This window comes from Cervus canadensis, chromosome 9 (assembly GCF_019320065.1).
Source record: "Cervus canadensis isolate Bull #8, Minnesota chromosome 9, ASM1932006v1, whole genome shotgun sequence".
Taxonomy (NCBI): Eukaryota; Metazoa; Chordata; class Mammalia; order Artiodactyla; family Cervidae; genus Cervus; species Cervus canadensis.
In genome coordinates this window covers 40650181-40665252 of record NC_057394.1, presented here as the reverse complement: position 1 = coordinate 40665252, position 15072 = coordinate 40650181, and the positions used below count along the sequence as shown (strand labels likewise).

At 34.9% G+C, this 15072-nt stretch overlaps 1 protein-coding gene across 2 annotated transcripts in view; it reads right to left on the bottom strand.

Moving 5' to 3' along the window:
* Positions 1-15072, bottom strand: part of DACH1 (dachshund family transcription factor 1) — a 449007-nt gene that overhangs the window by 137903 nt on the left and 296032 nt on the right. Inside the window, exons 4-5 of one of the 2 annotated variants that reach the window (XM_043478035.1) lie at positions 5606-5761; positions 4985-5157 (exon numbers count right to left, since the gene is read on the bottom strand). In XM_043478035.1, the coding sequence (XP_043333970.1) occupies positions 4985-5157; positions 5606-5761 (329 nt within the window). The remainder of the gene's footprint in view (positions 1-4984; positions 5158-5605; positions 5762-15072) is intronic. The other variant, XM_043478037.1, reaches the window with a different exon arrangement.

Sequence of the window (15072 nt, the reverse complement as noted above, 5' to 3'; positions counted from 1 at the left end):
GAAATTAAAAGACGCTTACTCCTTGGAAGAAAAGTTATGACCAACCTAGACAGCATATTTAAAAGCAGAGACATTACTTTGCCAACAAAGGTCCGTCTAGTCAAGGCTATGGTTTTTCCAGTAGTCATGTATGGATGTGAGAGTTGGACTATAAAGAAAGCTGAGCACCAAAGAATTGATGCTTTTGAACCATTGTGTTGGAGAAGACTCTTGAGAGTCCCTTGGAGTGCAAGGAGATCCAACCCATCCATCCTAAAGGAGATCAGTCCTGAATATTCATTGGAAGGACTGATGTTAAAGCCGAAACTCCAATACTTTGACCACATATTGTGAAGAGCCGACTCATTGGAAAAGACCCTGATGCTGGGAAAGATTGAAGGCAGGAGAAGAAGGGGATGACAGAGGCTGAGATGGTTGGATGGCATCACTGACAAAATGTGCATGAGTTTGAGTAAGCTCCACGATTTGGGGATGGACAGGGAGGCCTGGTGTGCTGCAGTCCATGGGGTCACAAAGAGTCGGACACGACTGAGCGACTGAACTGTACTGAACATTCAAAGCCTCTACTCTTCATGTTCTGTGAATATTAAACAATAAAGATACATGGATTTCAATCTGGTACATAATAGACTAAAACAGAACTTGTAGTAATTTGATATAATCTTACAGACATTTAGCTATTAGGGATTTAATGTAGAATTACTAGTGTATAAACATCATATGTCCTTTTCCTCTCTCCTCAAAGTTATTGCACTAATATTTACAGTAGTCCAAGACAATCAACCAGAGAAAATCTAAATTCAATACTTTAGCAGACTCTGTCTTGGAGGCTTGCATTTAAAGCAAATAACCATGTCATATTGGAACTGTCCTCACCTATGTAATTTTCTTTTCCTCAATGTTTTTCTTCTTTTCTTTCAATGCCAAGTCTTATTGCTCTATAGTGTTTGGGAGTTTAATTTGTGCTGCTTCAATTAACCACAGCCTAAGATTCACATGGGTTTAAGTTAATAAAAATTCAAGGATTGGCCATTTTTTTCTGTAAAGAGCAGATTGGTAAATATTTTTTTAACTTTGCCTCCATATGTGAAAGTAATCATGGATATTATGTAAATTGGTGTGTGTCTACGTTCCAAAAAGTTTATTTACGGATACCAAAATTTGAATTCCATATGATATTCATGTGTTATTAAAGAGTTTTCTTCCTATGAGTTTTTCCAACCATTTAAAAATGTAAAGTCATTCCTAACTCATACATAGTCCATTATAAAAATTGGCAGCAGGGTAGATTTACTCAAGTTCAGCAGCATGTAGACCCTATTCTAGTGCTGGAACTAGTACCTACATTTTCAAAAATAAATTTATGAGAAAATCATTGTGGTTCTTGTAATTAGTAGTAAAGGATAACAATTTAAAATATATATAAATATATATGTAACACTAAGAGCTGTGTTTTTGCTTCTCTTCTGTTCAATAAATTCTTATTGCTGTTTTCATTTAGGTTGAATTTTAAGTTTAATTCTTATCATTACTATCAATAAATGTAGCTAGCACATTCCCATATAGGGATGATACCTATTTTTTCTTGTTTTATAATTTTTCTTCCAATACAGGTAAATCTTTTTTGGTATTTAACATTTCACTTTTAATTAGCCTTTATATTTAGAATCTTTTCAGGCAACCAAACTGTAGGCTATATTCTAATTATCCACTTGGCCCCACACTATTTGATGTGACATAAGAGTTAAACATTTTCTTTGGGGAAAATAAAAATTTCCTCTAAAATAATTTTAATTAATATGTATAATGAGAGTTTTCTAAACACTGCTTCAAATGAGTGAGGCGATAAGAATGCTAAGTTCTCAGTAATAACTATTACCAGAAATGATTGTAAGTTGAATTGATACTGTGATTAACAAATTAACAAATTATCTAGTAGTTAAAAGTCACTCAGGATTTGAAAAAGTTCTCTTCTCAGTTCTTTGACTAATAACAATGCAGCACTCACTGACATTCTCTCAAGAAAGGATGCTTTATTAGTTCATCTAGGTCTCCTATGCTATTTGTTATTTTTCTCTGGTAAGGATACTTCTGAAAATTACATAAGGAACATAAGCCCATCTTTGTTTGGGGTTTCCTAGGTGGCGCTAGTGACAAAGAACTCACCTACCAATGCAGGAGACATAAGAGACGGGGATTCCATTCCTCTTTGTTTACAGAGCCACCATTATGTGAAAAAAATCCTATTTGCATATTACTCAACTTTTTCGGTAAGTAATAACGAGACCTTTATAAAATGCATAATACCTTAAAACCATCACTGTATCATACAGGGTATGTCCATAGTCGTAAAAACTCCCCATTCTCTATTCATCCCCTGCTCCCACCCACTAGCCACCACTGATGTTTTTAGCAGTGATCTTCAACATTTTAGCACCAGGGACCAGCTCTGTGGAAGACAATTTTTCCACGGATGGGGTTGGGGATAGTCTGGGGATGATTCAAGCACATTACATTCATTCTGTACTTTATGTTTATTATTATTACATTGTGATATGTAATGAAGTAAATATACAGCTCTCTATAATGGAGAATAGGAGGGAGCCCCCAGTTTGTATTCCTGAGATCAGGCAGTAAAGTGAGTGATGGGGAGTGACTGTAAATACAGATGAAGCCTTGTTGACCTGCCACCACTCACCTCCTGCTGTGTGGTCAGGCTCCTAGCAGGTCATGTACTGGTTCCCGTCTATGGCCTGGATGGTTGTGAACCGCTGTTTTTAGGATCTCCATTGTTTTGACTTTTTCCAGTGTATCCTACACTTGAAACCATATGGTGTGAAACCTGTTCAAACTAGCTTTTTTAACTTAGCAGTATGCACTTGAGTTTCTTTTCATGGCTTGATAGCTCATTTCTTTTTAGCTCTTAATAATATTCCTTTGTATGGTAGTGAGAATTCAGCTAAGCTACTCCTTAGAATGACTGCCTCAGCATCCATTTTCTTTGACCAAGTGGACTGCAGGGACCTTATATTGACACTAGCCCCTTCATGTTAGTGCATACCAGAGTAATGAACAAATATATGTTCCTGGTATGATTTCCTCAACAGCCCTTGTGTTCAACAGTCTTCCTAGATAAGATCCCTGGGAGGCTTACCAAAATCATACTCTTTGGTTTGAATCGACCAATCCAACCTTAGCTTGGAAACCCCAAAGTACTCATCCATGGATCCTAATAAGGCATTTGCCTCAGGTCCTGCCTTGCCCTATCTGTCTGTACTCCATCTTAACCTTCCTGTCTGGTCTCTGGAGGCATGCCAAGTATCAATACTTCCTCCAGATCCTATGATTAATAAACTTCTCTATTTCATTTTTTCAAATGATCTCTTATTGAACCATGGCTTACCCATTTAATAAATGTTAATTTATTTTTTGGAAACATAGTTGACATATAATATTGTATTATTTTCAGGTGTATATCATAGCAACTTGGTATTTTTATATATTACTCTCCATATAAAGTTATTATAAAATATGGACTATATTTTCTGCATTGTACACCGTATGTTTGTTGCATGTTTACTTGTACCTAATAGTTTGGTACCTCTAACCCCTTTCACCTATTTGCTCCTCGCCCAACCCTCTTCCCTCAGGTAACCACTAGTTTGTTTTCTGTTATCTGTGAATCTATTTGTTGTGCTTGTTCATTTGTTTTATTTTTTAAGACTCTAAATAAAAGTGAAAAAATGCACTATTTGCCTTTCTCTGTCTGCTTTATTTCACTAAGTATAATACCCTGCAGGGATATCCATGTTGTCACAAATGGTAAAAAACAGTCATAGCAGATGGATATACACTTTTTTTTTTTAATATCTAGTAAACTACTGAAGGGAATCTTGGTTGCTTCCAAGTTTTGGCAATTATGAAAACAACTGCTATAAATGTCCATGTGCAAATTTTTGTGTAGACATCAATGTTCAACTCCTTTGGGTAAAAATCATATGATTGTATGGTAAGAGCATGTTTAGTTTCATTAGAAACCACCAAACTGCACACTAAAATGGGCATTAAATTTTGCATTCCCACAAGCAATGAATAAAAATTGTAACAAGGCCATTTATGTAAAACATGCTCCAGAGACTCCCCTAAACTCACATGTTTTATATTCAGAAAAACAGGATAATAATTATGTCAAATATGGATAATGCAGTATGAGGTGCCTTTTACTTAGTTTAAAAATTAATAGTCTATTCTGTCAATGCATTTAAAGTACTTTGATTTAAAAATACATTATAAAGTAATATGAATGAAAAAGTATATACAGATACACACACATTTAAAAGTGTAAACATACCTCCCACACACATATACAGAGAGAGTCAGAGAATTGTGTACATATATACATATGTGATGTTTAGATAACAATAATGTTATTTTCCACTTCCTATTTATTTTTTAATCTACAAAAAACTTCCAATTTTATTACTTCATTTAGTTTTTTATATCCACACTGTATTACCCATTTTTAGGTATAGAAACAATCAGAAAGATCAAGTTAAATCAAGATGACAGAGCTAGTTAAGTGGCAGAAACATAATTTAACCCTTGTGGTCTTCTGAAAACAAATCAGATACTAATCTCCATATCTCGAGACTCATAACAAAACACAAATATGGACACATACCCACGAACACAAACACAACCATACTTACAAGCACACACACAAAATTTGAAATATATCATTTAATACTCTATGTTCATCTCCCTCTTAGTAGATATATTATAGAACTTTAAGTTAACCTAACCTTCTTAAATATTGCACCCATGGTTCTAATTACTATAAGTGACTTTTTCTTATAATCTATTTACTGTATTACTTAGCTTTTTAAAGTTAGAACTGCTTGTGGAATAAGAAAAATGGATTGAGTGATGGTGACTTAAGATGGTCTTGGTTTTGGCCAAATCAGTCGTATAATTAAACAATTACCTTAATAACAGATGTCTCGACTCTGGATGGGGGACTCTGAACTTGTGCTGCTGCCGCCATATTTGCAATGGTGCTAAGATGGTTCATCTGGCTCATTGCCATGGTGACAGATGCTGGAGGTAGGCTGACAGGAATTAGAGGGTGGGGCATCATCATAAAAGGGAGCTCCAGTCCTGTAAAAAATACACATGTATCATCATCTCTCTATTCAAATAGAACGATGAAACATAGTATATCTCACTAATTAAAATGGTTAAGAACATAATCATTGAAAATTGAAGCATTCAAAAATGTTCCAATAATAACAAAGGAAAAATATTTGTCCTCTTGTATGCAACAATGCCCATTTATCACTCAGGGAAATTAAAGTAAAAACTAACCAGTTTGGTGCCATGTTTTATCACTCACCACTCTTCACTGGTTTTAAATATAAACAGTTAATTTTTTGCTACATTATTCTGATCAGTCTAATTCTTGGTTTAAATACTATGGTTTTCTTTATCATAATTAACTATCTAAATGTAATATACATTTCAATTATGTCCTATATTTTACTATCTGATCATTACTTTTTTTTTCCTTTACAGCTATTATTTTTAGTGCTAAAAAATGCCATCGTACCATTTGGCAGAAGGTGGCTCTGCTGAAGATGGTGGAGAGGATGACTAACTGGAAGGCTATGCACTCCAGGTATGCGGGGATGGGTAACAGAAGCCTGAGATCCCTGGGGTGGGGAAGAGTACAGTGTTTCTTTATCCCAAGAACCATCACTGCTGCCTGTGGGGAATGAATATAAATTATTTGTCTACAGTATTATTCCAAATCTTCTAATGACTAATTTTAAATGATGTTTTGAAAAATATATCACATTTGGAAAGTGGCTAAGTGATTTCTTGGGAAATAAGCTCAAGTAGATAAATTTCTCCTAAACCATGTTTTCCTTTTGTTTTTCTATTTCTTGAATGTAGTTTTTGAAAAATGACATTTCTACAATAGGTAGCCTATTTGTGGGGTTTAATACTGTTTGACTAACCAACCTAATATAAAATTGACTCTATTATATACCTAGAGGACTCATTACCTCTTGGGCCTGAATCACAGTGATAGTTATAGAATGCGAAGTTATCCTTGCTTAATGGAATCCTAGTCACCCTTCAGAGTTAAGGTTCCTAACTTAATTCCTCGGCAAGTGCCAAACATGGAATTATTAAATGCCCAACTTGATTAGATAGAATACAGAGAACCCAAAGATCACTTTACAAAAGATAATAATATCAAAGCAATAAATTAAATGTATACGTATCAACATCTCCTGTTTTCAGTTACAGAGAAACAAGTTTATAATTGTGGCAATACCAATGCCGAAGTCACAACAGTGCATTTGAGGACATGCTTTTTAAAATTGTGACAGTGTTTTGGATCAAGAGAATCTTGAAACACTTAATAAGATACTCCTTGAAAGATTTTTATATATCATTTTAATGTAGGAATGTTCTCAGATTAAATTATTTTAACATTTATTGCTTAACTGAATCTACTGAATGTACAAGCTACCCACTTGAAAGAAATTTTCTGTAATATCCCTGTCGGTTTATGAGTTTCCATTTCTTAAAAAGGAAAAGAAACCATCTTTTCATATAATATGCTTAGAAACAGCAAAATTGGTAAAACTCCAATTTAAACACTTTAGCTCTATTTAAAGCCTCATTGTAAAATCTCTACGACATAGTTTTTAATGAAGAATACTTAGTTATTGCCATGATTTTTTCCATTTACTTCATGAAGACAGTTAAGGTTCAATATAAATTCAAACTCATTAGCTCAATACTGTCTGGATCTTAGAGTAAATTGTTCAGGAGTGGGTAATGAAAACTCAATTCAAACTCTTCAGCAATCAAACAAAGCAATTTTATTAAACAATGAAAAGAATCAATTAAAATGAATATCTTTCTTATCTATATTATTTTACAAGAAACCATGACAGTTTTTGGCTTAAAAAAGAAAAAAGAGGAGGTTTATAGCTTCATACAAAAGTGACTCACATAAGAGAAATTTCTCCAACTTGCTACTACGTTATGACATAAAAATTCACCTCTATTTTCACAAATTTATACAGCTTATTTCTCTACTCATGACTTTTTCAATACTTTATAACAAGGTCCTAGTCAAACATGGAGAAGTTATAAGTATATAAATTTTGAACATATTACGTCAATAAAATATTCAGTGATAAAACATCTGAAACATTTTCACTTTATATTGCCATATCAAAGTATGTACAAAAGTCATCATTACTTATTTTCTTTTTATGTTATCAGTTAAAATAAGAGTTAAAGTATAAATACCAACTATTTGGATATAGAAATAACCCTTTGGAATAAATGTTATTTGAATATGAAAATTGCATTGGAAATTTATATATAATAAATTATTTTTTATTTCTATTTCATTTAAAATATCCAAAGGCCAAAAAGAAAAAAAATATCCAAGGACTACATTTTCACATTAGATCGCATTTTTGAGGTTAATTAACTAATAAATGAAAATGGGAAAATTTTTCACATTCATTATTTTGGACTGAATTTGAGTTCTGCTTATACCTATTACCTATTTCTCTGTTCAGTTGAGCCAAATTCTTTTAGTTACATCTTAATTACTAGTTAATATGTGGGAAAAAGACATTTTCTAAAGATACTTCAGTTTCCCTCTCAAATCAGTAGAGAAGCACTTATAATTCTATTTTTTCACATTATCAAGGTATAAAACATAAAGTTAAAATTCTGATTAAATCATCCTGATAAAAGATTATAGACAAAATGCTACCTATTTCCACATCTCTTTTGGATCATGGTATATCAGTCCTTGTGTAAGGTAACTATCAATCGTCCATATGAGAATTTTCCATAGATTCGATTTTCTCACTACATAAAATGCTCCTAGCCATCTCCGCCAATCATCATTTGTTAAATACTCATGATGTTAACTCATTTGGGTAATAAATAGAGCAAACAATTAAGAAACTAAGTCTGATGAAAAATATACAATATATAACCAAGTCAGCTGTAAGTGATTTTTGCATAATTTATAACATCCTGCTCCTCTATTAGCATGAATAAATAAGAATTGAAAATAGGCCATTTCAGAACAAGACGTGACCATAGTTATTAAAGGTATAATTTTCAACTGCTTTGCTTTAAATCAATATATTTAATGATATAAGCCAGTATCTACTTATGAGCCTACACACAATCATGCATATGCATATATACCTTTGAGATTAAAGTTTATTATTAAGTCTGAATAAAAACTTACAGGAGACAGCAGATTTCCTATAAAAGAAAAGTCCCAACGTGGTGAAGGTGAAAGTCGCTCAATCGAGTCCAACTCTTTGTGACCCCCTGGACTATACAGTCCATGGAACTCTCCAGGCCAGAATACTGGAGGGGGTAGCCGTTCCCTTCTCCAGTGGATCTTCCCAACCCAGGAATCGAACCCAGGTCTCCCACATCATGGGTGGATTCTTTACCAGCTGAGCCACAAAGGAAGCCCAACATGTGGTAAGGGGAGTTGGAGAGACACAGAAAAGAACTGATCTCTCCTCTTTCATTCTAGTGGAATCCCACCATTTCTTTGATTTTACACTGGAGTACAAATAAACCTTGATCTAGTCCTAGTATCCTCAAAGAATATATATTATAATATGGAGCGGAGGCAAGTGTGCAGAAACTCAGACATTTGATAAATGTATAAAATCATTCCAAACCAAGGAAAATGGTCATGAGCTTGTGAAAAGGCTCAGCACATCTTCTGTTTGATTATTTAGACCTCATATGGATATTTTAATGTGTTGGGGGATGGGGGGAAGGGAGAGACAATCTCCCATACCTAATCCTAAACAGAGATTGTGGAGAAGCAGTGGGAGAACCGCAGGCTAGACACCTGCTTACACAGGTGGAAATAAATCTGTGCTCTGACTGACAGCAGAACACATAGGCAGCTATTATATGAAGAAATTAAGTAGTGTAACTGCAAGCATCAGGCAGGCCAGCTTCTAATGTGTGTGGTTTGGTGTGGTTTGGTGGATAAAGAACTAGCAAATGTACTATTTTACCGCAACAAGATTAGGTGGGCATATGAATGCAAGAGGAAAAATTGAAATTAACACCTGATTACCAATTTTGTCTCTAGCTAAAAGCTATTTATTATGTATTTATATAATCTGAAACAATTTATTTACTCTGCTTAATTATATTGATAGCAAGAATATATTATTACATATATGCAAACATATGGAACTTATATACAAAAAGTGATTGTGTGTGTTTAGCTTTCCTTTCCTGTAAAAGCTGTGTATTTCTCATGGATAAATAAGATGATTTTAAGGTTTTATTGCTGTTTAGTTGCTAAGTTGTGTCCTTTTTGTGACTCCATGGACTGTAGCCTCACCAGACTCCTCTGTCCATGGAAATCCTTCAGGCAAGAATATTGGAGTGTGTTGCCATTACATCTTCTCCAGATCTTCCCTACCCCGGAATTGAAGCTGCATCTCCTGCATTGACAAGCAGATTCTTTACCACCAAGCCACGTGGGAACCATGATTTTGCAGTTCACTGTTACTGAAATTCAAGTTCATAAGGAACCCCTATGGGAGATTCCCTGCTTACATCTCCACCCCAACTTTAAAACTTAGTTATATTTTCTGAAAACGTAAATAGTTGGATGGACTATCTTAGTCTTTTTGTAACTCAGATGCTTTTTTTTCTATGCTTCCATTTTATATTTTTAAGATATTATATGATATATATTTTATGATGGATCTGGTAAACAGAGAAATAGACTGCTTTGGGAAGAAACCCATAAATTTGAAGCTATCTCTACCCTAAAGATAACCAGATTATCAAACAGCACTGACAGATAGCAAATATAAACTTTTCACTCCAATTATGGCCTTCAAATATGCTCTGTCAAGACCCCCTCTTCTACTCCTTAATAACCTTGAGCAGATTTTGAGCATACAAAAATCCATTCTATTTTATACTGCTCTCTGCATCCTCCTGTCTGTCACCACCTGCTAGCCCTGGAACCTAGGGTAGTTGGAAATCAGAGGGGCTTGGACAGCTTGTCATCCATTCTTCTCCCTTCTCCTGGTAAGAAAAGGAAGGTGTCTTCTCCCATCCAACTGGCCCCTGCTCAAGTTCTGCTCACACTGTCATTCCTATGGCTGTGCTTACTGATCACTGACATCTCCCACATGGCAGGTGTCTATATCCGGAGTATCCCCTGGTATATAATGTTTGATCACTTGTTGGGGTCATCTAGCAAGACCTCTTAATTGCATAGGTCCTTGACAATGGAAATTTCCTTCAACTTTGTGCTCTTCCAAGCTCCCTAAGGAGAAGGCAATGGCACCCCACTCCAGTACTCTTGCCTGGAAAATCCCATGGACAGAGGAGCCTGGTAGGCTGCAGTCCACGGGGTTGCAAAGAGTCGGACACGACTGAGCGACTTCACTTTCGCTTTTCACTTTCATGCATTGGAGAAGGAAATGGCAACCCACTCCAGTGTTCTTGCCTGGAGAATCCCAGGGACGGGGGCTTGGTGGGCTGCCGTCTATGGAGTCACACAGAGTTGGACACAACTGAAGCGACTTAGCAGCAGCAGCAAGCTCCCTAAACGTCATGGTCTTTTAAAATTTTATTTATTTATTTTAGTTGGAGGCTAATTACTTTACAATATTATAGTGGTTTTTGCCATACTTTGACATGAATCAGCCATAGGTGTACATGTGTTCCCCATCCTGACCCCCCTTCCCAACTCCCTTCCCATCCCATCCCTCAGAGTCATCCCAGTTCACCAGACCTGAGCACCCTGTCTCATGCATCAAACTTGGACTGGCTATCTATTTTTCATATGGTAATATCCATAGCACCTTCAATGCTATTCTCTCAAATCACCCCACCCTCTCCTTCTCCCACAGAGTCCAAAAGTCTGTTCTTTACATCTGTGTCTCTTTTGCTGCCTCGCATATAGAATCATTGTTACCACCTTTCTAAATTCTACATGTACGTATTAATATACTGTATTGGTGTTTTTCTTTCTGACCTACTTCACTCTGTATAATAGGATCTAGTTTCATCTACCTCATTAGAATTGATTCAAATGCATTCTTTATAATAGCTGAGTAATATTCCATTGTATATATGTACCACAGCTTTCTTATCCATTCATCTGCTGATGGACATCTAGGTTGCTTCCATGTCCTGGCTATTGTAAACAGTGCTGAGATGAACATTGATGTACACATGTCTCTTTCAATTCTGGTTTCCTCGGTGTGTATGCCCAGCAGTGGGATTTCTGGGTCGTGTGGGAGTTCTGTTTCCAGGTTTTTAAGGAATCTCCACACTGCTCTCCATAGTGGCTGTACTAGTTTGCATTCCCACCAACAGTGTAAGAGGGTTCCTTTTTCGCCACACCCTCTCCAGCATTTATTGCTTGTAGACTTTTTGATGGCAGCCATTCTGACCGGTGTAAGGTAGAACCTCATTGTGGTTTTGATTTGCATTTCTCTGATAAAGAGTGATGTTGAGCACCTTTTCATGTGTTTGTTAGCCATCTGTATGTCTTCTTTGGAGAAATGTCTGTTTAGTTCTTTGGCCCTTTATTTGATTGGGTCGTTTATTTTTCTGGAATTGAGCTGCAGGAGCTGCTTGTATATTTTTGAGATTAATTCTTTCTCAGCTGCTTTATTTGCTATTATTTTCTCCCATTCTGAAGACTGTCTTTTCACCTTACTTATAGTTTCCTTCATTGTGCAAAAGCTTTTAAGTTTAATTAGGTCCCATTTGCTTATTTTTGCTTTTATTTCCATTCCTCTGGGAGGTGGTTCATAGAGGATCCTGCTGTGATTTATGTCAGAGATTATTTTGCCTGTGTTTTCCTGTAGGAGTTTTATGGTTTCTGGTCTTGCATTTAGATCTTTAATCCATTTTGAGTTTATTTTTGTGCGTGGTGTTAGAAAGTGTTCTAGATTCATTCTTTTACAAGTGGTTGCCCAGTTTTCCCAGCACCACTTGTTTAATAGCTTGTCTTTTCTCCATTGTATATTCTTGCCTCCTTTGTAAAAAATAAGGTGTCCATAGGTGCATGGATTTATCTGTGGGCTTTCTATTTTCATGGTCTTTTGATACAAAGGCCCTCACCCTGATGTGTATCATTTAGTTCTGAAGATGTCAACTCTCTCTATTCTGCCACCTCCTCAATCCTTTCTCCCCCTGCTCAAACATGTACAGAAAACAGTTCAGCCGCAGCAGACATTCAGCTATGAAATGAGGTGGAGGTATCTGTAATCCTTGAGTAATACTCGCTCCTCTCCCAGCACTTGGTGGTGAGAAAGGACCCTCAAAAAGGAATCACTAAGTCACGTGGCCTCCCTTAGGTTCTGTCTTTTCACTACCAGTTGTTGTTTTTTTTCAAACTCCCTCTCCCATGGTGGTCATCCTCTCCTATAAATGGAAGAGGAGGAAATCTGTGGAGTCTGGAGTGATCGTTAAGGTAGCAACTTTGGTTCAGCTGCTATTAATAAGTACTGATCGATTTTTACTTTTTTAAAATTGAGGTATATTTTAAATTTTGTCTCCTGTGTAACCATAGGAAAATTCCTATTTCAAATCCAACATCCAAGTTATTTAGATTATTCAATAGAACTAATCAGAAACTTGACTGTATTCTAAGTAGAATTTTAGTAACTGGTTCATTAAGAAAAAACTGAAATAAAAGGAAAGAAATATGAATGCTCAATTTTTGAAATGTTACTTCATAAATCAACTGAAACTTTAAATTACCAACTAAGACAGAAATTCAAAGAAAAAAGATTACATTAGTAAAAAATAAAGAATGATTAAATGTGGGGATAATCACTAATGAAATAAAGATCATTTTTTAGAAGACAACTTTTAAATAGGAAAGAAAAAATGTTTTGGAGAAGGATGTTAATACTGTTTCTCTTTAAGTTAAAAAAAAAAAAGAAAACTTTGGGTATATATATCAGGGATAGTAATTAAAATCCTACCCCAAATAATTATATTATTGAATCCCAAACATATCTAATAAGAAATAGGTTCCAAAAGAGAAGGTCACCATATTTTTAGATGCACATGAGCACATGTAAAATAATCAAACACAAAGTTAAAGTGATCTGTAAAAAAGAAATGTCTTTGAAACTATCATGCATTAAGAGTAAAAGTATATTTAAATGTTATTTTCTTTCATACCTAGTTGACATGTAACTTTTTGTTCAGATTTTCCCACGGGCTGACCGTGATAAAGGAGGCAAGTCTCAAAGGGACTAACGGTCACACCACAGCTTAGTGAGTGATGCTGATAGACTGTGACGGGAACCTGACTTTGTCAAGATTCGTTTACAATGAAAATGATGGCTGGAGCAGGCATTTACTCCGTACCATTGGAGACCACTTAGAAGGATGTCAACGCCATCTTAACAATAGAATCAAGGCTACCAAGGAAAAGTAAATACTAGTCTCAGTTGCTACAGATATTTAGCTGTTACTTCAGAAGTAGGTGAGTATAAACAAGTTATCTTTTAGAGGAATAAACTTCACTGTAATAAAAAGTGTGATATGACCTGTCAGCATACAAGTATTTTGCATAAATAGGAGACACAGTTCTGTCACGAATTATTGTAATGTAATATTTTAAATCATTTTTCTGGATAATGATTTGAGCTAAGTGATATACTTTAGAAAATAGAAACATAGAAACACTTAAATCATCTGGTTTTTGGTTCAACTTAATCAAATTGCTTTATCTTAAAATGAGGAAGAGGCAATCTGTAAAGGATACAATTAATTGGGGCACAATTTTAAATGTTCCATTTAAGTATAGTGGTTTAGCAAAGAAAACAGCACAAACACCTCCTAATTGGTATTGCACAATAATGCCCACAGAGTAGGCCATTTCCAGAGTCTAAAATTTATATTTGCACATATAGCTCGTTTGATTTGGAAATGCAATTTTTTTCCTAGAGAGAAAGAATAATATTTTTATGAATTCTAACTATCCCACTGTCAATAAATATGAGTCATTTAGGAAAATATGTTCTTTTCCAGAAATAACTAGAGATTTTCTTCAGTTATCTGTCATTAAGTAAACCTAACTCTGAGTGTTACATATTCGTGAACTAGAAGTTTAAAACTCTTGCCATACAAGTAGTTTTCTATTTTACCTTTTACTTTATTTTGAATGCAGAGCTGTTTTGAAACATTTTATTTTATATGCAATGGTGATAATATAATACTGGTGCTATCAGTGGCTACCAGTGTTCTTAGACTCATCAGAACTATGATATTAGCTACATTTCATCTAGTTGAGATTCTTTTCACCTTGCATAATCCACAATGCTGTCAAAAGTAGCAAACGTTAATGTTCAGCACAAAGTGGCACACAGAAAACTGGAAATCGGAACGGTTTATTTTTTTTCATTTTGCTTGAATATCATTTACCATGGCTATGACTGTTCAACTTGCAATAATAAGAAACAAATTGTAAAACCAAAGCTGAAGTTCAAGTCATTAATGTCAGATGGGATACCTAGATGAAGTCTTAAAGAACAGGCAGATATTATTAAAAAATAATTACACTGAAAATCTTTGAGGAATCATGGAAAACTGAAACAGCATTAGTTAACTTAGAATAGACAATAGTTTCCAATTTAAATAACCTCAATTTTGGACTCATGAAAGTTACTAGAATGTGTCATTATATTAAAGAATACAGTACTTTATGGGTTTTCCCTTATTTTATACCATTTCAGAAAGTTTTGATGCAATTTAAGAGAAAGAACACTATTGTTATAAAGATAAAAGTTTAAATACTTAATGTGGAGAAGACAGATAATTATATCAGAAAACACTGCTTTTTTATCTTGTTTTCTTTGGACTCATTAGCACCATGTTCTAAGTGTTAACCAGGTAAAATAGATCCTGCAAAACAAACAAAACAAACAAATACAGACTCAGACTGGTAAATAGTTACAAGGAACTCAGTATGAGGAAAGAAATAGTACCCAGATT